Source organism: Notolepis coatsorum, assembly GCF_963971535.1.
Source record: "Notolepis coatsorum genome assembly, chromosome: 9".
NCBI classification, from domain to species: domain Eukaryota; kingdom Metazoa; phylum Chordata; class Actinopteri; order Aulopiformes; family Paralepididae; genus Notolepis; species Notolepis coatsorum.
In genome coordinates, this window is record NC_140173.1 from 43,754,066 (window position 1) to 43,779,743 (window position 25,678).

The 25,678-nt window shown below is 46.8% G+C and overlaps 1 protein-coding gene across 6 annotated transcripts in view; it reads right to left on the reverse strand.

Annotated features, from left to right (window-relative positions):
* LOC311234015 (A-type potassium channel modulatory protein KCNIP2) overlaps nucleotides 1-25,678 on the reverse strand; it is a gene marked incomplete at both ends in the record, with an annotated part of 932,082 nt that overhangs the window by 58,122 nt on the left and 848,282 nt on the right. For 2 of the 6 annotated variants that reach the window (XM_084321099.1, XM_084321096.1), the window contains one exon: nucleotides 20,997-21,120. The exons of the other annotated variants lie outside the window; for them this stretch is intronic. In XM_084321099.1, coding sequence (XP_084177225.1) covers nucleotides 20,997-21,120 — 124 coding nt within the window. Of the gene's footprint in view, nucleotides 1-20,996; nucleotides 21,121-25,678 lie in introns of those variants that run through there. 6 annotated transcript variants of the gene reach the window in all.

Sequence of the window (25,678 nt, forward strand, 5' to 3'; positions counted from 1 at the left end):
CCTAGTAGTGTGTGTGCATGCTATAAAATTCGGAGTTGGATACATCACAAAAGTACTCTGCACAAGCCAACCCCCCCCGATAACCATGATGATCGCCACGACCATGAGAGAAGAAATGCAAAACGAATCCACCAACCCCCTCGCACCATACTTCCACAGATCCACTAGAATCCACAATGCAGAACCTCTAAACCTTACTATTTTAATTCATTTTATATTTCTTTTCATTTCTTTAACATTCCTGTAAATTGTGCCATTCACTGAGCTGATGGTCATATTTACATTAAGTCCTATTCCATTCATGTTTTATCCAACCTTCAAAATGATTTCTCATTGTTTACTATTTTAATTCATTTTATATTTCTTTTCATTTCTTTATCCAACCTTTAAATGATGTATATTTTACCATTTTAACTCATTGTTTACTATTTTAATTCATTTTATATTTCTTTTCATTTCTTTATCCAACCTTTAAATTATGTATATTTTACCATTTTATCTCACTGTTTACTATTTTAATTCATTTTATATTTCTTTTCATTTCTTTCATTCACGTTTATATCTCTTTGCCAACCTTTAAATGATTTTATATTTTACCATTGACCTGATGGTCATAGCCAGATGACAGTGTATATACTAAAGTAAAAGGTGTTGCCATCAAGTAAAAAGTAAAAGGGACGATATTCACAACCCTAAAAATACACATAGATCTTAACCCACACTGTATAAATACTGACATTTAAATAATAACTCATTTTATATTTACTTTCATTTCTTTAATTGTTTATTTTATATTTCACCATATTCTATCTCATTTATTAATTCAAGTCAAGTCAAGTCAAGTCAAGTCAAGAGTTTTAATTGTCACGGCATACAGGTATACAATGAAATGCGGCTGGTCTTGCCCACGACGATGTGCAATACAGTGGTACAACATATAATAGAATCCAATAAAAATACAGTGGTACAACATATAATAGAATCCAATAAAACAACAGTGCAATAAACAGGTAACATGGTGTGCCATCTCTGTATCTGTACATAGTATTTACAGAGCATATAGGACATGCTAGGTAGCTTTAGTAGTGCAATACACTGTTCCTGTTGTTTTACTAATTTAAAGTGGCCTTTCCTCTGGCCATAAGTGTGCGTGTGTGCGGCATGAGTGTTAAAGTGGCTGCTAGTGTGTGAGCGTGCTCAGCGTGCGTGTCTTGTGTGTGCTTGTGTGTGCTTGTGTGTGGATAGTTCAGTTTCTGTGTCTCTCAATGTTCATTGTTCAAGGCTCTGATGGCCTGGGGGAAGAAGCTTAGCCTAAGCCTCTCCGTCCTAGTAGCTGGGGTTCGCAGGCGTCTGCCTGACCTCAGCAGCTGGAACAGGCTGTTATTGGGGTGGTGGGGGTCTTTCATTTCATTCATTTTATATTTACTTTCATTCCTTTAATTGTTTATTTTATATTTCACCAAATTATCTCATTTATTAATTCATTTTATCATTCCTTTAAATTGTGTATCTCATGTGTTTACTATTTTATATTTCTTTTCATTCCTTTAAATTGTGTCATTCATTGACCCTATGACCAAAATAGGTCACAACAAGTTTATAACTTTACTATTTTATCTCATGTTCACTATTTTAAACTCATTTTATGCTGACCTTACCTATTCCAGTCATATATCTGAGAATACTTGTCCCAGTCACATTATAAAAGAGAAAAGGACCCAACTGTGGAATATATTGCCAATATCTCTTAACCTATGTATAAACTACGCCCCCTTCCTCCCCTCCCCTTCCCCCCCCCATTGTTCACCTTGTACTTAACTGCTTCCCCAACTGGGGAGGGGGATCTTTTTACCTGACTGACGGAGCTGGTCTGTTTAGGTAAGATCTCCAGCCATATTCTCTATTGTTGTAATGATTTGATTTGATCTGGGTAATAAACCTTATTATCTGGACCCTCTGAGTGAGCAAGTCATTTGACTCTATTCCTATTTGAATACTATTATTATCCTACAATAGCAACACAATGACATCCTACAACGAGAGCGTACACAACACTGACCTTCATATCACACAATCACAGCCTGTTGCTGCCGTCAGATGAAAACCTTGAAACAGATTTTAGTATTTGATCTTATTTTCACTTGAATCGTGAAAACTGGCAAAGATCATTCTAAATCTCATTGCGCAACAAGAGCACTTGCCGATGAAAAGCCGCGTTTCTGAAGACATGATGTTTCCAATCCGACAGTAACAACATTAACTCTTTCACGGCCAACAACGTTTATATACGTTAACAATGGCCGCCAACAACGAGTCAACTCGTTATAGCCTGCCGATCGAATTCTGTCAACAACGAGTATACTCGTTATTGGATCGTTATTTCTTTTATTCGCTATTTCCATTCATAATTCATCCTGCTGTGCTGTGGAAATGTGTGGCACTCTGTCTGAGATCGCAACAGTCCGATACCGCCACCTAATGCCTTGCAAGATGAAACATAATACCGATAATCTAGCGTTGATTTCAGATTGATTGTTGATCCAAGCGAGGAATGGCAACGTGTTTAGTGAATTGCACTAAAACGCTGTTTAGCAGAGTCTCCCGGGATTACACAGAACTACCCTAAAACTATACTCATATTCACCACGGTATAAAACGGGAATGTATTGATGAAAAAATTATCTGTTTCTTGCAACTTGACCGGAAGAAACTCAATGACAATCGACTATGTCATTAGGTCCATAGCTATAATATTTAATATAGTTTCAGCACTACAAACACCGGCATGTACCCCCATTTCATTACAACGCTGGCACAAACGGCCATACGCCCACAGCGACCAATGAGTTAATGGACGCCATACCCGAATAAAGTCACCCCCCACAGCCCAAATGGAGTGACCCCCCCCAAAAAATAAAACAATTATATAAATATATATATATATATATATATATATATATATATATATATATATATATATATATATATATATATATATATATACAAAATAATATTCAGGGATCAGGGGTATAGTCAACTACCAGTCGACTATCAGCAAATTTCTGCCAATCAAAGTCGACTATACAAATCCTTAGTCGGGGACAGGCCTACAGTGTACACAGGAATCCATTCTGCCAGGAATCCAATTCACCTGACGAATAGCATATAGACTACGGCTAGCATATAGACTACGGCTCCGAAAGTAGACCTCTTCACCCAGAGCCCAGTTCAACACGTCTCACACAACCATCTCTTAGCAGCAAAGTGCCAATAACAGAAGCATTCTCTGGCCATTTTTACATCTCCTCAAAGTGGATACTGGATATCCATCCGGTGATAATCCACACACACACACACACACACACACACACACACACACACACACACACACACACACACACACACACACACACACACACACACACACACACACACACACACACACACACACACACACACACACACACACACACACACACACACACACACACACACACACACACACACACACACACACACACACACACACACACACACACACACAGGCCTCTGCGTTTCCATGGTAACAGTCCCTTCATCCCCCATCCCCTGCCATGGGATGAAGGCCATGCTGGACCAGCAACTATCTACCTTATTTACCTTTACCTTATTTCTCTCTCTCTCTCTCTCTCTCTCTCTCTCTCTCTCTCTCTCTCTCTCTCTCTCTCTCTCTCTCTCTCTCTCTCTCTCTCTCTCTCTCCTCTCCTCTCCCCTCCCCTCCTCTCCTCCTCTCCTCTCCTCTCCTCTCCTCTCCTCTCCTCTCCTCTCCTCTCCTCTCCTCTCCTCTCCTCTCTTTCTAGGACTGAGGTCAGAGGCTGGTGCGTTGGCGTCATTAGGAGCCAGCTCACTGTCCGCAGGGCATCACATTAATACATCTGGTGACGGACATAGCACAGGCCCAGTCCACTGCCCTGGGGACATAAGTGTGTGTTGCGTGGGGTGGAGACGATGCCTATTGTATCTTTAAATGACATTAAAGGATCAGTGATCTAAACATAACAAATGGCTAGCCCCACCACAAACAAGAGATACGAATTGGGATATCTTTTTGTTCTCTGGTTGACTGACCCAGCCCTTGAAACAAATACTGTACCTCAGGGCTTTCCCTAAAGTTTCCTAAACAATGGTATAGAGGGGCACCTTCATCTTGCCACTATGACAATTTGCGTGTTAAAAAAAAGTATAATAAATAAATTGCATTGAAAGCTTGGGGCCAGCTTAGAATCAGACGGATCATTGTCTAATATTATGAGATTACTCTGTCCTCTGTTAAACTGTGTGTGTGTGCGTGCGCGCGTGTGTGTGCGCGCGCGTGTGTGTTTTCGCGTTCAACGTTAAACTATTGTGCAAAAACCTTATACTCAAATAAATAACTTATTTGGAACTTAACTTATTTGGAACTTACCATTGTGTTTGCTATTTTATTGAAATTATGCTTTTAAGTGGCAGGAAAGTACAGCAAATGGCTTTCCTTATATTGCAAATGTCTTTGCCTCTTGGATGGGGGACACAGACTCAATACCATCTTGTTTGAAAGTCCTGGGAAAAGCCCTGAAGACACAAGACAAAATATGAGTTTGTATTTTCAAATGTTTATTTATGTTGGTAATGTTTGTAGACACCAGAGGAAAATAGGTCAGTATTCTGCTGTAAAAGATCAGATCAGATCAAAGGCTTCGGTGTGTATCTGTATGTGAATATACCATCACGTTGATATGAAAATATCATGGATTGGTTGCGTTAAACCATGTTGAACACATGGTATGAAGCATGTGTCCCAAAAGTCAGAGGCTTTCAAACACGTCCCTGTTTAGAATTGGCCCACTTAAAAGGACCATACCAGTCTAATTCTGACTTCTGAGACCAGAGATTGTCCCCTGTCTTCAACACATTTTGTGTGCATACTGTAGGTGTACTGTATGTTGTGTATCTCAGCCTACCTTTCACACTGCCGTTGACGTTGAAAAGGGTTGAGAATAATGCTCCTTGAAACTCACATGAAAGTCATTAGGCATAGGTAATTTACCCTTGTATCACCCTTGTTGTGAAGGGCCAGATTAAACCGAATATATATATTTATTTATATATATATATTTAATTGTATTTGTATATTCTCTAATATTCCCTGATATCCCTTGTATATTCCTTGTACAATATGCATTGAATATCCATTCTAGCCTACTGAACATCCCATAATAGTCTCCATTCTACTATTGGTCGAGACCTTGGTGCCAGGCTGCCATACCCCTCAGACCCAGTTCAAACGTACCGCTCCACATGTACGAACAAGTCCTAGTTCCGCGTAGGAATCTGGCTACCGCACCACTAATGGGACTATTTGTTCATAGTGCGTATATATACTGCGCTACTAAAGTAGGACTTCCTTTTCAGGCCAGTTTCTTACCCTCCAATAGAGTCACAGACGTAAAGCCTCCCCGCGACGCCACGTGTGGGAGTAAGGCCAAGTTCGCCTACCATCGGTATTGAGACATCGTGTATATTAATATTTGAATAGTCATATTTGGCACTATATCGTCGAGTTGGACGTAGTCTATTAAGCTAATAATAGTCTGTTAATATATAGTGCTTCGTGCGGTGAGAATACTACCGTAGTCAGTACCCCATCGTTTCGGGCATAGAACTGGCTGCTTACCCAGGGTGGTTGACCCCATGTGAAGCTGCACCCGAGGAGCCCCAGAGCCGACGAGCGAGTGGACCTGTATACCGGATTATTCTACCGACGACAGCCCGCCTTCCCAGGCACGGATTATGCTTTGTATACTTTGATTATTCCATGGATAAAGACCCCCGACACTGCCGTGTGTTGGAACCCCCCCCCTGGAGAGGACGCAAGGTGAGGAGACGCTCTGCAAGACGAGGTCGCTTCACGTCTCTCCCCCGTGGACCGGAGAGAGCCGGCCCACAAAGAGTCCACCTGCTTTCATCTGTGGTCCAAGGATCGCCGGCGCATTGAACGGCACTACAGTGGGTTCACCTGGGATACCCTTGGCCGGACGAGGCAGCCGGATTCTACCCCCCCCCCCCCTCCTACTCCTGTCGGCTTACAAGCGACCGGATTAACCCCCCCTTAGTGTATCCAGTCTATAATCATTAAAGTATCATTGCTGTTATTCCTTAACTATTCCAGGTCGTATATTTACCACCTGCGCCATCAGAGATTGGACATTCTCTATTGATATACCGACGAATACTCTTTGCCATAAAAGTGCATACTATTTCAATTCATAAATGTAATTAAGTGATTAAGTGCTTGCTCTACACACCATTGCTGTGTAGTAATAAACGCATACTTCGACTTCGTACATTTGTGTTGGATCCGTTTCATCTACGTGAGAGTGTTTATGATAATATATTTATGCCGTGTACTGGGTGGCCGAATATTAAGTACAAAGGTAGTGGTAGTAAGTATCATATCTAGTAATACAGTCAGGGAATTGTACCCCTCAGTTACAATTGGTCCTTCGAGCCGGATGGTAATTAGTGTAATATTAATATAGTGTTATTAATATTGAAATGGCCTATGATGAACACTCCACGAAACGATCCTCCTAACCAACGCCCGCAGCGCGAACGACGGCTCCCTCAGTACTTAGAGGCCTACGCTGTCAGTCAACAACCTAGTCTTCTACTAACAGTAAACGCGGTAAAACTAGAAAGTAAAAGTATGTCTAACCCCAACGCCCAGACTACCCCGACCATAGAGGCCCCTACGGGCTCTAATGTAACTGACCAAGTTCACGGTGGGGACCAGTGGGAACCAGACATGACTTCACACCCCGCCAGTACTGAAGAAGTAGTCCCCGATGAGTCCCGGGAGGAATACAACGCTACCGAGAGAGAACTCGGCACGGAAGAAGACGGGGAGAGCACCGTGGAGATAGAGCTCCAAGGCTCCGCAAGGAGTACCCCGAGGGAAGGCTCCCCTATACAACCGCCTTCTCCCAGCGAGGCAGAGAGGACCCTACAGCAGGCCTTCCTCATCAGCCTGAACGCCGCTGCTGAACGCGACCGACTGCAGATCCAGCAGCGAAGCGAACACGAGCAGATACGTCTAGAAATAAGACGCATTCAGATGGAAGAGAATGTGGCCCGAGAACGAGCCGGTGCTCAACGGGACGCAGCGCGCGACAGACAGCAGTCGCAACTAATAGAACAGCTGATCAGACGGACAACACCCTCTCCCTCCGCCAGAGGCTCCAGGAACTCGTCTAGACACACCTCCAGGGCGGCATCCCCTAGCCGAGTAAACAACCCTGAACTTGACCAACAGACGAGGTCTATACCCCCCACAGACCACCTCCCCCCACCGGTCCAAGCGAGACCTAGCAACCGGGAAGGAGCAGCATATCCTGTGGAGAGGCTAAACCAGAGACTACAAGCACTGGATGACCTAACTGAAGACGAAGAGGAAGAGGAGGAGAACCACGCCCGAAGACAGCACAGTACTCTACCGGACCAGGAGGTCCGGTACAGCCCAGGCTATACTCCCGCGGAGCTGCGCTACAGACCCCCGACTCTATACCCGGGTGAGCACGACGCACGACCCGCACCGAGGAACAGCACCTGGACAAGCGGGCCATGGTACACTGCCGGTACCAGCCCATACCAAGGAGCGGGAGGAGACTCGCCTAGGAGGCCTCTCCCCCAACGCTCGCCGATGTATCCACAGTCAGCGTCATACATTGGCACGCCTATGGTACCCGACTTCACCCAAGAGAACCGGGCCCAGTATACAGAACTCCGCATGTGTCTGGAGACCATGTTGGTGGATGTATTGGATGAACGCCACAAATACGCCATCCTACTGAAGCACTTAAAGGTACCCCGCGCACATAATATAGCGCTCGCCTACGCGACTTCCACCACCCCATACACAGCAGCGCTGGTAGCATTGGACCAGAGGTATGGGCGCATATGGGATTACGTGATCCAGGAGATCCGACACATCGACCGCTTACCCCCAGCAATAGACAATCGAGCACTGGACGACCTGTCCATCAGAGTGCAGTCCCTGGTAGGGATGTTGGGAGCGCAAAGAGAGAAGGGGAGGCATGAACTTTACGCCAACTCAAATGTGGAAAGGATTCTGGAGAAGCTGCCGCCCGCTCGTCAGGAGCGCTTTAGGCGGCAGAGGGACCACAGAGACCCGAATGGCCCCGAACCGAACCTCCTCGATCTAGCAGACTTCCTGGCGAGAGAAGTCAGCAGCCTACGGCTAGATACATTCGGACGGAGCACCCCTGGCTCCAGAGAAGGAACCAGACGACTAAATGATGGAAGAAGATCGGTGACTGTGATGCACCAATCGGAGTCAGTACCGAGCAGCAGGAGCCACAGTACCCCCTCCAGAACGGAGAAGTGGAAGATAGTGTGCCCCTACTGTGAGAAAGAACACTGGCTAGCGCAATGTGACTCCTTCCCCAAGCTGAACGCGGAGGAAGCAAGTCAATGGATAAAATCCAACAAGCGCTGTTTTCGCTGTGCGCGCTCACACATGGCAGCCGAATGCCGCTTAAAGAAAAGGTGCACCAAGTGCGATGGAGCCCATCTGGACATACTTCACGACAGTAACAGACGGCGCCCTTCACCCGCACCATCCAGCCGCAAAGCGAGCGTCATGTACATCGATCCCGCCAGCAGCAGTGGAGCCCGAGTACTCTTAAAAGTAGTGCGTGTGACACTAAGCTACCAGAATAAAGTCCTGGACACTTACGCCGTCCTCGATGACGGGTCAGAGAAGACCCTGCTGCTCGCCTCCGCTGCGGCCCAGCTAGGGCTGCGGGGAAGCGAAACCCAAATGACAATTCGGACAATAAGACGAGATTTGAAGACGATAAAGGGCGAGAATGTCTCATTCTCTATCGCAGAGAGCGGCCAGCCTGAGCGACGGTACCAGATTGCAGACGCTTTCACCAGCCAAGAAATAGGGCTGTCGCGGTACACATACCCCGTCGCCAAGCTGATGGAGAAATATGCACATCTGCGCAAGTTACCGATCCCGCTCATAGACAATGCTATGCCGACCCTGTTGATAGGCTCCGACCATGCAGACCTCATTGTCCCGATAGACCGGGTTCATACCGGACCCCGAGGCTGTCCTGCAGCAGTCGAGACCCGTTTGGGATGGACTCTCCAAGGCCCGCTCGCCAAATCTCTCAACCGAAGTACAGCCACTAGATGTCTCCACTCCCGAGTCACAGAGGGAGAAACCGCACTCCTGCAACACGTAGAGCGGCTATGGACCTTGGAACAAATGCCCTTTAAGAACGGAAAGAAAGACATTCGCTCTAAAGATGACATTTACGCCATTCACCTCCTCGAGACAGGGACCAAGAGAGTCCCGGTCAACGGCGTGTTGAGATACGCCACGCCACTCCTGCGGCGAGAAGGAATGCCTACTTTCCACGCCAAGACAGACGCCACAGAACGGTACCTGCTGAACACGGAGCGGCGCTTAGCCAAGAACCCCGCCCAAGAGAGTGTATACCGCGCTGAGATTGAGAAGCTCATCACAGCGGGACACGTCACAAAGATGGACATTAAAGAGGCTGACCAGACCACTGAATCGTGGTACGTGCCCCACCACAAGGTCCATCACAACGGTAAAGACCGCATAGTATTTAACTGCAGCTACCAGATCGGATCCCAAAATCTGAATAAAGAGTTACTGCCCGGTCCCACACTCGGCCCCTCCCTACTCGGCGTTCTACTCCGCTTCCGCCAGGAAAAGGTGGCCATCAGCGGGGACATTAAAGGAATGTTCCTGCAGGTGAGATTAGTAGAGGCGGACAAGCCCCTGTTACGGTTCCTATGGAGAGAGAAGCCAGGAGATGAGCACCCAGCCATCTACCAATGGGAAGTCCTCCCCTTCGGAACGACGTGCAGCCCCTGCTGTGCTACATTTGCACTACAGAAACATGTAGCAGAGGACCCAGCAGCGGACGAAGAGGTCCGACACAGCGTAAAGAACAGCTTCTACGTAGACAACTGTCTACAAAGCCTTTCAACCCAAGAAGAAGCCGAGGCTCTCCTGATTAAACTCCGCGCCTCATTGATCAAAGGCGGCTTTGATCTCAGGCAGTGGGCCAGCAGCGATCCGCAAGTACTGCGCAGCCTCTCCTCCGAGGACAAGGCAGCCAGCAGCGAGACCTGGATGGCTACAATCCCGGGAGAAGCCCAGGAGATGACCCTGGGATTGGTGTGGCGATTCAAAACAGATTCGCTTCACTACAGACACAAGCCCCTGACTACGGAGCAGGGAAGGCCGGCGGCGGCGCCGACCACCAGACGGAGTGTGTACACAACACTCGCCCGACAATATGACCCGCTAGGATGTATTCTACCGTACACCACCAGGGCAAAAATGATTGTACGAGCATTGTGGGACAAGGACCAGGGCTGGGACGACCCCATTCCCGCACACCTTGCATCCACCTGGAGAGAGTGGGAGATGGAGCTCCACTCACTCCCAGGCGTTAATATGCGCCGAAGCTACTTCCCACCCACGGTGAGGCCAGAGACATGTAAAATGGACTTACACGTCTTCAGTGACGCCTCAGAGGTCGCATACGGATCAGTAGCCTACTTGCGGGCCCAAGACCAGGGGGGAGAGATCTACACAGCATTTGTCCTCGCCCGCTCGAGAATAGCCCCACGCAAGCAACAATCTATCCCACGTCTAGAGCTCTGCGCAGCCCTAGCCGGAGCGCACCTAGCCACGCTCATCCAACGTGAGCTCACCATACCGGTGTCTAGAACAATCCTGTGGTCAGATTCCACGACGGTACTCGCCTGGATCAAATCGGACTCATGCAAGTACAAAGTCTTCGTGGGAGTCAGAGTCACCGAGATTCAAGACTTAACCGAAGAGTTAACCGGAGAAACAGAGTGGCGCTACGTTGATACAAAACAGAACCCAGCTGACGTCATCACCCGGGGGATGCCCCTGGATGACCTCACCCGTCGCAATGTCTACAGTGACGGCCCCGCATTCCTAAGACTCCCGGAAGGACAGTGGCCCATGCCTATCCCGAGGGAAGCAAGTCCAGAGGAGGTGGAAAATAAGAAGTCTGTGTTCTGTGGATTGAGCACCGTAGCCTCCACCGACCCTAACATAGACGATTGCACGTCCATAGAGAGTGCACAACAAAGAACATTCCTGCGGTACCACCCGGAGTGCAAGCCCCTCGGATATGTCTCCAGTGATGTGGCGGATATCGACCCAGTCACCCCCAACACACTCCTGATGGGGCGGCTAGATCCTGCATTACCCCAGACAATGTACCGGCCTGAAGAAGCGAACGGCCGACGAATGTGGAGGTACAGCCAAGTATTAGCCGACAAGTTTTGGAACAGTTTCCTACTGCACTACCTACCGTCTCTACAGACCCGCCAGAAGTGGGTAAAGGAGGGAGACAATTTGACAGAAGGAACAGTCGTCATGATTATTGATCAATCACTGCCCAGAGCTATGTGGCCGGCCGGCCGCGTAAGCAAAGTGATCACCGGTGCCGACGGCAAGGTCCGAACAGCTGAAGTGCTCGTCCAGGGTCGCACTTACACCCGTCCCGTGGCGAGGCTCATAGAACTGCCTCGACTCCCAGACACAATCGATGATGACCATGACCCTACAACCCTATGACTTTGTGAAGTTGACTGACCCCTACAGCAAACCCTTATGTGTAAATAGACAACGCGATTAATCTGTCTCTGTTTAACTGATTAGGTCTGGGACCAATCAGGGGGTGGCTGTTGTGAAGGGCCAGATTAAACCGAATATATATATTTATTTATATATATATATTTAATTGTATTTGTATATTCTCTAATATTCCCTGATATCCCTTGTATATTCCTTGTACAATATGCATTGAATATCCATTCTAGCCTACTGAACATCCCATAATAGTCTCCATTCTACTATTGGTCGAGACCTTGGTGCCAGGCTGCCATACCCCTCAGACCCAGTTCAAACGTACCGCTCCACATGTACGAACAAGTCCTAGTTCCGCGTAGGAATCTGGCTACCGCACCACTAATGGGACTATTTGTTCATAGTGCGTATATATACTGCGCTACTAAAGTAGGACTTCCTTTTCAGTCCAGTTTCTTACCCTCCAATAGAGTCACAGACGTAAAGCCTTCCCGCGACGCCACGTGTGGGAGTAAGGCCAAGTTCGCCTACCATCGGTATTGAGACATCGTGTATATTAATATTTGAATAGTCATATTTGGCACTATATCGTCGAGTTGGACGTAGTCTATTAAGCTAATAATAGTCTGTTAATATATAGTGCTTCGTGCGGTGAGAATACTACCGTAGTCAGTACCCCATCGTTTCGGGCATAGAACTGGCTGCTTACCCAGGGTGGTTGACCCCATGTGAAGCTGCACCCGAGGAGCCCCAGAGCCGACGAGCGAGTGGACCTGTATACCGGATTATTCTACCGACGACAGCCCGCCTTCCCAGGCACGGATTATGCTTTGTATACTTTGATTATTCCATGGATAAAGACCCCCGACACTGCCGTGTGTTGGAACCCCCCCCCCTGGAGAGGACGCAAGGTGAGGAGACGCTCTGCAAGACGAGGTCGCTTCACGTCTCTCCCCCGTGGACCGGAGAGAGCCGGCCCACAAAGAGTCCACCTGCTTTCATCTGTGGTCCAAGGATCGCCGGCGCCAGCGTTTCCGTTAGCCGGTAATTACCGGTATTTGTCCGGCAAAATCTCTTGAAGTCCGACATATTTAATTTCTCCGGTCTTAATGTCCGGTGAAAATAATTCCCTGAGTCTAAGCACAATTTGATTATTTAAATTGTATTAAAATAGGCTAAAATTAAATAGCCTATGCGATGAACGAAACGATCATTACATTTGTTTCCTCGTTGCTTCTAATAATGACAACGACGTTGTCAGCGAGAGCTTTAAAAACGTAGGTCTCGGTTCGCTTCATCGGACCAAACGCGAACCAAATATAGGAAGTGATTATTATTACCACTGCTCGCAGCACTCACTGCAAAACAAGCACACTGCATCTAATCTCTCTATCTATCTATCTATCTATCTATCTCTCTCTCTCTCTCTCTCTATCTATCTATGTCTGTGCATCTTGGGAAGAAGGAAGAAAAAACGCTGCTTATTATTATTACCGAGGCGCGCGGCTTATTATATTATTAAAACGGCTACTTGTGGGCACTCATAAAAACACCGTGGTCTACAAGTTGTTTAGCGAGAGGATGGTGGTAATGCCATGTCAAAACTCGGCTCCGCTGATCTGGGCTCCGCAGTACACACACAGACACACACACACACACGCGCGCGCGCACACACAGGATCGCAGCCACACACACATTTCCACTGTCCAATAGACAAGCGCCCTTTTCGACCGCGTGACATTGAGGTGGAGAGAGTAGTCACGCAAACCACGATAAGGTTGCCGTCTCTCTGCTTTCTCAGTTATTCGCTTGATATAATTAATACAAATGTCCAATATAACGGAATTCGTTAGCTCATAAAAATGTGATTATAACAGACTGCTGTTTAATGTCGGACCGACTGCCACATACGCGGTCTATTTTATTTCAAGTCAGCAGCAGCACGGAGACGGAGTATCGAGGGACTTATTTTATTTGGAATATATTAATGACTGTATACGCAAAAGTAGCCTAGTTTTAAGTAATAATATTATAAATCTACATGCCTTGAGGATGACATTCTTTATATAGCCTGCCCTGCCTATCAATTGTTTTAAAGCTCAATAAACTATGACCGGAATTAATCTCATTTGTCCGGTAGTTGAAATCTTGCAGGTCACGGAGACCGGCAACAATTTTTTCTAACGGAAACCCTGGCCGGCGCATTGAACGGCACTACAGTGGGTTCACCTGGGATACCCTTGGCCGGACGAGGCAGCCGGATTCTACCCCCCCCCCCCTCCTACTCCTGTCGGCTTACAAGCGACCGGATTAACCCCCCCTTAGTGTATCCAGTCTATAATCATTAAAGTATCATTGCTGTTATTCCTTAACTATTCCAGGTCGTATATTTACCACCTGCGCCATCAGAGATTGGACATTCTCTATTGATATACTGACGAATACTCTTTGCCATAAAAGTGCATACTATTTCAATTCATAAATGTAATTAAGTGATTAAGTGCTTGCTCTACACACCATTGCTGTGTAGTAATAAACGCATACTTCGACTTCGTACATTTGTGTTGGATCCGTTTCATCTACGTGAGAGTGTTTATGATAATATATTTATGCCGTGTACTGGGTGGCCGAATATTAAGTACAAAGGTAGTGGTAGTAAGTATCATATCTAGTAATACAGTCAGGGAATTGTACCCCTCAGTTACAACCCTATATTCTTGCTAATGTTAATGTTTCAAGTTTCAAGTTTCTTTATTATTTGTCATACAGAAATACAGAATACTTTGCATGAAATGTTTCTTTCTGTTTTTCTCCTGAGAGTGTGCTATATAATAACAAGATAGTTGGTGGTTAGGAACAAGTTATAATGGTTGGATTATCCAATGGGGGGTCCGGGAGGGGGGGGGGGGGGGGGGTACGAGCTAGAGCATATGTGTATAGGTTTTTAGATAACAGGTATTAGGGGTATATCCTGTATAAGACAATTAACTAAATGGTGATTTCATTGGATGTGCACTGTCAACTAATGCTTGTATATCTTATCGTGTGTTGTCATGTTTGTTTATGTGTTTGTTTAAAAAATAATAAAAAAAAAAAATACAAAAAAAAAAAAGATAGTATAAATAAGTATAATAAGTATAAAATAGAAAGTCAAGAAGTCAAGTAAAAACAAGTGTAAACAAAAATTGTTCAGTATACCTCTATATACAGTATGTACATCTGGTACAAAAATGGTGAGGTATAGCTTAGCTTGTGGTGCCACCTTGTGGTTGTGAGGTGCAATAAGGAATGAGAGATGTGCAATTCCCTTACCAATAATATAAATATAAAGTGTAAAAGTGTAAAGTGTGGTAAAGTGTGTGTTCCTTTACCACAAGCTCTTCAAATTCAGGCAGCAACCGGACGCAAATTTGACATGTGAGGCCTGTAGCGCTGTGTTAGTTAAAGTTAAACAACTCCATGGTTTTCAGAAGGTTGGATTACTGTACATATGCCTAGCAACCTTCTCCGGGAGTATTTTACACCTCTTTTCAACAACAGTGGTAGTGTGAATGACTTACAGTACTTGACTTAAGCCTTTGCACTCCCTGCAGAGCATAGGCCACTGACGATTTCTTTCCAGGTTTTTGGCCTCCTGAACGATGTTGTGCCATCCCAGTCCAGCCTCTTTCATTTCCCCTTCCCAAGAACGGCGCCAGGTGTTTCGAGGCCTGCCGCGTTTCCTCTTTCCGGGTGGGTTCCATCGTAGGGCTTGCCGGGTGAATGACGTTTAGTAAAGTAAGCTCATATCAGCTGAAACACACACCACAGTGTTTCCCCTACCATTGCCTTGAAGGGGCGGCCCGTCCCACTAACGGGACCCCCCGCCCCTCCTGAAAGCTTGCTTTAATCCCAGTAATGTTAGCGCGCTAGCTAACGTTAGCAAGCTTCTTCTTCTTTTCTTTTCTTTATTTAAACATTAGCAAGCTAGTGAGCTAGCGTTTCCACAGACAGCTATGTTTATTGTTTATGTTGACCATGACAAGCAACACTGTGTATATATTCACTCTGAAAATCTGCTCCGCTCTGATAAACTGACTCTTCGGTCAGAGCGTCCAATGAGCAACTTGAGTGCGCTCACTCTGACACACTGAAAGCCAATTCACCTTAAAACAAGTTTCGTTTAGGCGGCTGAGTGGCGCAGTGGGCAAGGCGCTCGCCACTAACGCAGGATATGCTGGTATCGAGCCCAGCTCTCGGCATTGCTACCGGCTTGGCCGGCCGTCATACTAACACAATTGGCAGTGTTAGAGGGTGGGAAAGCCGGTGGGTGATGGTTTGGACGTTGTGGACAGCGACTCCTACAGGTCGGTTGGGTTATAGATAGATAGGGTGACGCCTGTAGAGCAGAAACAAGAAGTATCGGGGGCAGCGTGAGCCTCTCACGCGTTACTCCTCGCCACTGAGAGTTCGAGCTGTCTGGTGAAAAGATGCGACAGGCTGCCTCCTTGTGTACCGGAGGGGACAAGGCTTCTATCCTCACTACAGCCGACCAGTGGGAGGCATAGTCTAGCAACGTTCAAGACAGGGGAGGGAATAATTGGAATCACGAAATTGGGATGGGAGAAAAATTGAAAAATAGGAGAAAAAATGGATACAAAAAAAGTTTAGTTTAGCTAACGCCATTATGCATCGGAGCTGTGGTTTTGCTGTGATCAACATGGCTAACAAGCAAATCAATTCTTTCTATGTTAAGAAATGTTCTGTAGGATATGTCGGCAACATAAGAAGCCAGCTACTAGGGGTAGCTGTTTGTGTGAAATAACAAGACAGGAGACTAGAGCATGGGTCAACTGTGCGTCTGTATTGCAACCAATAACATGGGCATCATATAGCTTACATCCTGGTCCCTGCTGGGACGTAACAACTAAACACACCAATGTGGGGGGGGGGGTTATATAACATTCCCCATTCCATTGTAACAGTAGCCAGACGCGTGCATTCATTGAGTCTCCCTGCCAGTCCTACCGAAAGGACAAGTTAGACAGACATGCAGGGTGCGATCCACGGGGTGAGCTGGGTGAGCTATAGCTCCCCTAGATCAGTGGTTCCCAAAGTCGGGGTCGCGACCCAAAGGTGGGCCGCGAGCAGCCACGGGTGGGCCGCGAGATGATTTAAAAAAAATAATTTTTTTTTTTTTTTTTTTTTTTTTTTATTAATTTTTTTTTGTCAGGCCACTGAACTTAGATGCAGGCCAGGACAGTGTTTCTAGTTGTATTCTAAAATTCTATTGTATTCTAAAATGTGACTATATGGTTTTATATTAACTTAATAAATAAACAAAAACGAAAAATCTACTTATTTCAACGAACATTTCAAACTAAATAACAGATTATGCACATAAAACGCTGAAAACAACCGAAGCAACAATAGTATTTTAATGAGGCTATTATTATTATCATTATTATTGTGCAACAAGTTAGCCCTCTCATAAATAGCACATATAAATGAATAACTAACTTGAACTAACTTAATAGGATTGAAGTGATATTTGGCTTAAAAAATCGGTCGCCTGGCAAAAAAAAAAAAAAAAACACCAGACGATGTGCATTGGGCCGCGGCTCTCTGACGCCTTATTTTCTGGGCCCCGGCCTGAAAAGTTTGGGAACCCCTGCCCTAGATCAGACATCAGCTCCCCTGGCGGTCTCTAAAGCTCCCCTGGGCGTCTCTAAATTACTGAAAATAAATGCTACTTTTGCCATGCATTTCTAATTTTTCTGTAATTTTCTGTATCATCATCGTGTATAATAATAAACGTATGCTATTTTGGATGTATGATTAATGATTTGCGCACTAATTCACACACGTATTATGGCAACATGCATGCTATTCTTGCAATTACCATTCGGAGCGCGGCGGCGCTGCAGCCTGCACGCACGGCACAAATCAAACTTGACCCGCACGTTGTAACCTGTGACTTGTTGACAGTGATAGTTTTGACAGGTAAATAAGGTCATTCAGGAATGGATAATGTCTAAACGAAAAATGCAACAAGTAACAAGCCTAACCAATTTTGGTTTCACGATGAAAGTGAAGCAGTCAATGGACTTGACAGAGCAGCAGGAGGCGGGATCGATCTACAGGCGACACCGTTACACCTGCTGCTGCTGCTGCCCGGTGCTGCTGCCCGGTGACCGTGCCGGCGGCTGCTGCGGTCGTATCAGAACAGGAGTCTGAGAGATATCACGAGATACTGTAGACAGTGTTGGATCTATCATCTATCTAACTAAATGGATACTACTACACAAGGCCTACTAAAGGCTACAGTAACGTCTGCGATCACAATCCGACTCCTCCCAGCGCGGCGCACCCCCCCCCCCCCCCCCCCCCGCGCGGCTCACCCAAAGACCATGCTATGGTTCGCACACTGCAGACATGCATCATCTGACAACCATAGAGCTGCCACGCAACGTCACATGGAGTTGATGAAAGTTATGTCATGTCTGTTTTAATTTAAATCAGAACTGTATTTGGAAGTCTGTGTACTTGCTATCGATGCATGTTTTTATTCAAATTGTTATAGTCAAATGTTAAATAAAACCCCTGTCAATACATTAACTAGCAGTACAAAATAAATATAAATCCAATACTTTCTGACTTCTAGATAAAAAAAAAGAAAACATGCTCATTTATGTAAAAATGTATGTGTTATGTGTCTTATCTTCATCTGCTACTTGCAGGTGAAGACAGGCCTTCGCAACAGGCTGCAGGGGGAACATCTTGCAGCCTGCATGAGGGTTTCCATCAATGGTCCCCCAGTTGGGGACTTCCGCTACCAGGCCCTTTTTTCAGGAAACCTAAGAAAATCAAGTGCAATGACCGCAACTGTGCAATGTGCCATTGAACCATTGGCTTTGTAAGGGTTGTAAATCGTTTTTTTTTATCAACTTTTTCTCCCATTTTTCTATTTTTCTCCCATCCCAATTTTTCATATCGTCCAATTCAACCCTCCCCTGTCTTCAAACGTTGTTTTTTGCCTCCCACAAGCCGGCTGCAATGTGGACTAAGTCATACATAGCACAAGTCCCCTCCGATACTCGAGGTAACAGCCGTCGCATCTTTTCACCTGCGCGGCTCGATCTTTCAGCGTCGGGGGTCTGGGCTTTGGAGGGGCCCCGCCCCCGTCGCTTCTTGATTCTACTGTGCAGGCACACCAACCGACCTGTAGGAGTCGCTGTCCACAACGCCCGATCCCCACCCTTCAGTTTCCCTCCCCGTAATACGGCCAATGTGTATTACTGTGGATGACCAGCTAAACTGAAAGCAATGTGGAGAGCGGGGCTCGAACAGGAGGCATCCTGTTCGAGCTCAGTCTCCAGCATTCGTTGCGAGCGCCTTGCCCACTGCGCCACGTAGCCGCCCTAAGGGTTGTAAATAGTTATATGAGTATGTATGTACCTCCCTGTATTGTAAATAGTTCATATGTGTGTTGTAACTACTGTATGTATAATTGTAAATAAGTAAATAGTCTTCTGCTGCCCGGTGCCACTGTATAGTCTACTGCTGCCCGGTGCCACTGTATAGTCTACTGCTGCCCGGTGCCACTGTATAGTCTACTGCTGCCCGGTGCCACTGTATAGTCTACTGCTGCCCGGTGCCACTGTATAGTCTACTGCTGCCCGGTGCCACTGTATAGTCTACTGCTGCCTTCTGCTCATATGGATCATATTATCACTACCTGCCTTGTTCTGCCTGCTTCCTCACCTAACTGTCTGCATATGGATCCCACCAACACTTCCACTATGTCTAACCTTGACAGATTTAAGGGTTGAGGCTGCAGCATGCCTATAAATAAATCACCATAGTCCAGGACTGATAAAAAAACTGCTCCGACAACTCTCTTCCTACTAAACAAGGGAAAGCTGTTTCTGTTGTTTCTGTATAGGAAGCAAACTTTCTGCAACTTGGAGGCGAGGTGGTTCACATGGAGCATGGCTGATGCCTTTGTTGAACATAGTCTGATTTATTATTTTCTCACTTCTGCCGTTGAAATAGATTAATGGTACAAGAATGATCCTGAATAATTTCTGTCACAGGGTTTATAAGTGGCACCAAAACTAAGGGAGATCCCCCCCTTGAACGGCCCTTCTAAGGTTTCTCTCCTCCACATTGCCTGTGGTGCTTGTTTCCTATTGCTTGGTTTTTTGTGAGTTTTTCCTTACCTTCGCGTGGGGCATGTGTTGCATTCATTTATTCATTTATTTATTTGACATTTTATTTTGGACTTCATGGTGTTTTTGTTTTGTTCTTGATTTATTGTGATGTTTCTCATTGACTTGTTTAAAGAAGACGTGTCCGGCCCATGGGGACATTAACGTGTGTTGTCGGGCCTTAATTACATCCACCGTTTGCGAGTAGATAAAGTAGCCGGAGTATCCTATCAAAGTCTGCTCCACGTCGGAAACCTCTGCTTTGGGTTCAAGTAACATTCCCTCCTGCAGTTTCAGAGTCCCTCCCCCCTCCCCATGATAGTTACCAGGTAGTTGTTTTGTTGTGCTTCTTCTATGTTAAATATGAACTACACGCAACATGCATTACAGCATACCAATTGTGCCACAACTTCTGTGTTTAAAAGTCCAAATGTCCAAATCAAAGCAGTCACACGGCATACGTATATGAAGGTACATTATAGACACATAATGCTGATCTATTTGTGTCTCTCGCAGACTGACAGACACAGTACACACACACACACACACACACACACACACACACACACACACACACACACACACACACACACACACACACACACACACACACACACACACACACACACACACACACACACACACACACACAAATAAAGACACGTCCATATAGACGTGACAAATAAATGTGACACCTGACCTCGTGATGATCTGGGGAAATCAGGCCAAACTACTTTGTCACGGATGATTTTCGCCTCATTCAACACTGAACACACACACACACACACACACACACACACACACACACACACAGACACAGACACAGACACAGACACACACACACACACACACACACACACACACACACACACACACACACACACACACACACACACACACACACACACACACACACACACACACACACACACACACACACGTCGATAGGTGAAGAGAGCTGTCATCCGGTCACACACAAACACCCTAATAACGCAGGTATCTAAATCACTGCATACCCACATATATTAGCCCATGCACAACTTTCCCTCCAATCACCCCCCTCCCCCGCACTCTCACTCTCTCGGTCCTCTTACCTTCCATGGACAGGTCGATGATCCCTAGAAAGTGCATCAGTTTGAGGGTGCTACACACCACGAGGATGAAGCCCACCGTCTGCAGCCCCTCCATTTCCCAAGCCTCCGAGAAGAACAGATGCATCCTCTCCTCTCCCTCCTCTCTCTTTCTGTCTGATCGCCTATCCTCTCCGGACCCCAGGCTAGCGGCTCCGGACACCCCCCCTCCGTCCGTCCGTCTCTCCCCCCCCTCTCTCTCAGTCTCTCCGTCCCTCTCCCCCCTCTCTCCTCTCTCTCAGCCTGTTTTTGCCCGATCTCTCACTCTCTCCGGACCCCAGAGCAGCGGCTTTCCTCAGTCCAAGCCGGGGGTGTCTGTAAACCCCTCTGTCTCCCTCCTTCTCCTTCTCTCTCTCTCTCTGTCTCTCTCTCTCTCCTTCTCCTGCTGTCAGTCTCCCACTATCTGCCAGTAGGTAGCCATCCTCCCCGGCCTTCAGGTAGATGGGTATCCTCTATGCTCTCCTCCTGCCTGATGAGCGGTACAGTGCGGCGCCTGCTTCAGAGCTCACTGACCGGGCGTCTCTCTACAACAACAACAACAACAGCAATGTCACCTCGCTGGAGTGTCACCGGGGTCGCGCGGCCGGTCAGGACCTGTTAAAAGTTCTCCATGAAGTCCGGAGGATCACCTCTGTTCGTCCTGGCAAAGTTGGACGTCTTTCCCCCAACCTCTCTCTCCATCTCTCTCTCTTACCCTCCACATACCTCCCGTCTGTCACCTCCGGATTTGCCCCTCCCCGTGTGTAATTGGGTCAGTGGCAGGAGTGAGAGGGAAGAGGGATGAGGGAGAGAAAGAGAGATACAGAGAGAGAGAGCAAGAGAGAGAAAGAGAGGAGGGAGAGAGAGAGAGGAGGAAGGAGAGAGAGAGCAAGATACAGATATAAGAGGAAGGAGTGATATAGAGAGAGAGAGAGAGAGAGAGAGAGAGAGAGAGAGAGAGAGAGAGAGAGAGAAAGAGAGAGAAAGAGAGAGAAAGAGAGAAAGAGAGAGAATGGGGAGGAGTTTTGAGGGAACAGGTGGAAAGGGGTGAATACCAAATAGAGCTTAGAGGAGAGCAGGGTGGGCCTGGAGGCGGGACAGGAGGACAGGAGACATATATATATATACATATACGAGAGAGAGAGAGAGAGAGAGAGAGAGAGAGAGAGAGAGAGAGAGAGAGAGAGAGAGAGGGGGGGGGGGTGGAATGAATGAGGCTACATAAAAAACAAGACCAGGTCAAAACCTAGTAGGCCTATATGTCTCAACAGCGTATGGTCAATATTCAAGTTCAAGTTCTTTAATAGTTGTCATACAGAAGTACAGAATACTTTCATACAAAATGCTTCTTACTGTTACGCTCCAGAGACTGTGCTAGACAAGATAGTATCAAATAACATAATATAGCATGTAATTTAGAAGAAGAAAAATGAGGTCACAGTGTTCGGTATAGACATATGTACAATGTTCTGAGTTACCATATAATATACAATACTATGCAGTGTACTAATGTACAGTACTATCTAGTGCAAAGCAGAAATGGGATGAGGTACAATTTTAGGTACAATTTACAGTAAGGTGTACGAGTTGTAGTGCAATCCTTCATCAATAAATATAAAGTGTGGGGAGTGGGTGCTACAGTGTGTTTGTTTAAAGTGGGTGTGTGCTATAAAGTGTGTGGAGTGGGTGCTACAGTGTGTTTGTTTAAAGTGAGTGTGTGCGTGTGGATGTGTGTGCTATGTGCGTTTGGTGGTTGTTGTTGTGTAGTGTTCATTCATTGTTCGTTTAGCAGCCTGATGGCCTGGGGATAGAAGCTTCTTCTGAGTCTTTCTGTGCTCGCCTTGAGACTCCGGTATCGCTTGCCTGACCGCAGCAGTTCAAAGAGGCAGTTGTTCGGGTGACTGGAGTCTTTAATGATTCTCTTAGCCTTGCCCTTGCAACGCTTGTTGTAAATGTTCTGGAGGGTGGGGAGCCCCCCTCCAATTGTGCGTTCGGCTGAACGTGTCACTCTTTGTAGTCTGCTTCGGTCTTGTGCAGTGCTATTCCCAAACCAGGAGGTGATGTTGCCGGTCAAGATGCTCTCTATTGTACATGAGTAGAAGTTCTTAAGGATGTTCTGACTGACTTGGAACTTCCTTAGGCGCCTGAGGAAGTAGAGGCGTTGTCGTGCCTTCTTCACAACACTGTCAATGTGTGTGGTCCATGTCAAGTCCTCGGATATGTAGGCTCCGAGGTACTTAAAGCTGTTGACTCTCTCAACCGGTGCCCCGTCGATGCTGAGGGGGCTGTAGTCCTTGACCCCCGACCTCCTGAAGTCCACAATCATCTCCTTTGTTTTGCTGACGTTCAGGGAGAGGCTGTTTTCCTGGCACCATCCCGCCAGGACCTTGACCTCTTCCAGGTAGGCCCTCTCGTCGTTGGCAGAGATCAGGCCCACCACCACTGTGTCGTCAGCAAATTTGATGATTGTATTGCTACTCCGCTGAGCCACACAGTCGTGTGTGTACAGGGAGTAGAGGAGGGGACTCAGAACACAGCCCTGGGGGGCCCCTATGTTGAGGGTGATGGATGAGGAGGTGCAGTTGCCTGCTCTCACCACCTGGGGTCTGCCAGTCAGGAAGTCCAAGACCCACTGGCAGAGGTCATAGCCCAAGCCCAGGTCCCTGAGCTTGGCTATGAGTATGGAGAGGACTATGGTATTGAATGCCGAGCTGTAGTCGATGAATAGCATTCTCACATAGTTCCCCTGCCTCTTGTCCAGGTGTGATGCTGCTGTGTGCAGCACATGGGCTATGGCGTCCTCCGTGGACCTGTTGGGGCGGTATGCAAATTGCAGGGGGTCCATGTTGATGGGGAGGGAGGAGCAGATGTAGCCCTTTACTAGCTTCTCAAAGCACTTCATGGCTATGGAGGTGAGAGCTACAGGGCGGTAGTCGTTGAGGCAAGCAGGCTTGGATTTTTTGGGTACAGGGATAATAGTGGACTTCTTCAGGCAGGTGGGGATGACAGCCTGTTCTAAGGACAGGTTAAATATGTCAGTGAATACTGGGGCCAGTTGGTCGGCACAGACTTTTAGGACGCGGCCGGGGATGCCGTCCGGACCTGCTGCCTTCCTGATATTCACTTTTTTAAAGGTCCGCCTCACCTCATGCTCTGTTACCCTGAACACTGCGCCTCCATCAGCAGCCGACCCCCCCCCCCCCCCCCATTGCCGTGGCTTGTGAGCTGGTGTTGTTATTACCAGCATCAAACCTCGCATAGAAGGTATTGAGGTCATTTGCTAAGGAGATGTCACTGTTCAGTTTGAGGGAGGCGCCTTTGTAGTCTGTCATCGTTTTGAGCCCCTGCCACATAGCTCTAGAGTCAGCTTGTTCAAACTGGAGTTCAATTTTATCCCTGTAGCGCCGTTTGGCCTCTGACACTGTCCTCCTTACGTTGTATCGCGCCACCTTGTGGTCATTCATGTTGCCTGCCACTAGGCCGTCGTTGTATGCTTTGGTGCGCTCTCTCAGAGCTTCACGGACGGATTTGTCTACCCAGGGTTTTTGATTTGGGTAAACTCTCATTTTGGTAGTGGGGATTGTTTCTTCCACCCTAGTACAAACATAGTCCAGCACTGTCTCCGTGTAGACATTAATGTTATCTGTGTCGCGGAACACATTCCAGTCTGTGCAGTGAAACACAGACCGGAGCGTCTCCTCTGACGTCAAATCCCATTTCTGCACCTCTCGCGAGACTACAGGAGTACTTTTAATTCTCTGTTTGTACTTTGGTGAAAGAAAGATTGACGCGTGATCTGATTTACCAAAGCCACTATCAGAATGAGCCTTGTAGCCACCTTTAAATTGCGTGTAACAGTGATCTAGGATGTTACCGCCTCTGGTGTTGCAAGTCACATGCTGATAGAAGTCAGGTAATACCTTTCTCAGATTGGCGTTGTTGAAATCGCCCAGCACCAAAATGGCGGCGTTAACGTTCGTCGCTTGTATTCTATTTACCTCGTCGTGGAGTCTGAAGAGCCAATTCCATGATGGCCAATTCCACTGTCTGTGTTTACCAGTGATGGCATTGGTCGGTCACCTGATCCGGCGGCCCAATCACATAGCTTCGTCACTGAGCGACAGGCGTTCACGTTAACGATTTACAATGTTAACGTGTTTCTTCACAGAAAATTAGCCATGGTCGAGTCTCAGGCTGAAAAGATCATTTCCCCCAAAATCCCACAAACCCGAACACCACACAACAGTTAACTAGGATATTGTAGGAATTATTGTTGCAAATACGGGCTGGCAATAGGATCTGTGGCCAACAGTGGATGAAAACGTTAAATGAACTGTGTACTTCTTCCACCACTACCTCCAATAGAGACACTCACACTGCTGCCTACACACACACACACACAGACACACACACACACACACACACACACACACACACACACACACACACACACACACACACACACACACACACACACACACACCACTTCCTACGCACACACACCGCTGCCTACACACGCCACTGCCTCAGACAGAGACACACACACACACCGCTGCCTACACGCACACACCGCTGCCTACACACACACACACACACACACACACACACACACACACACACACACACACACACACACACACACACACACACACACACACACACACCAC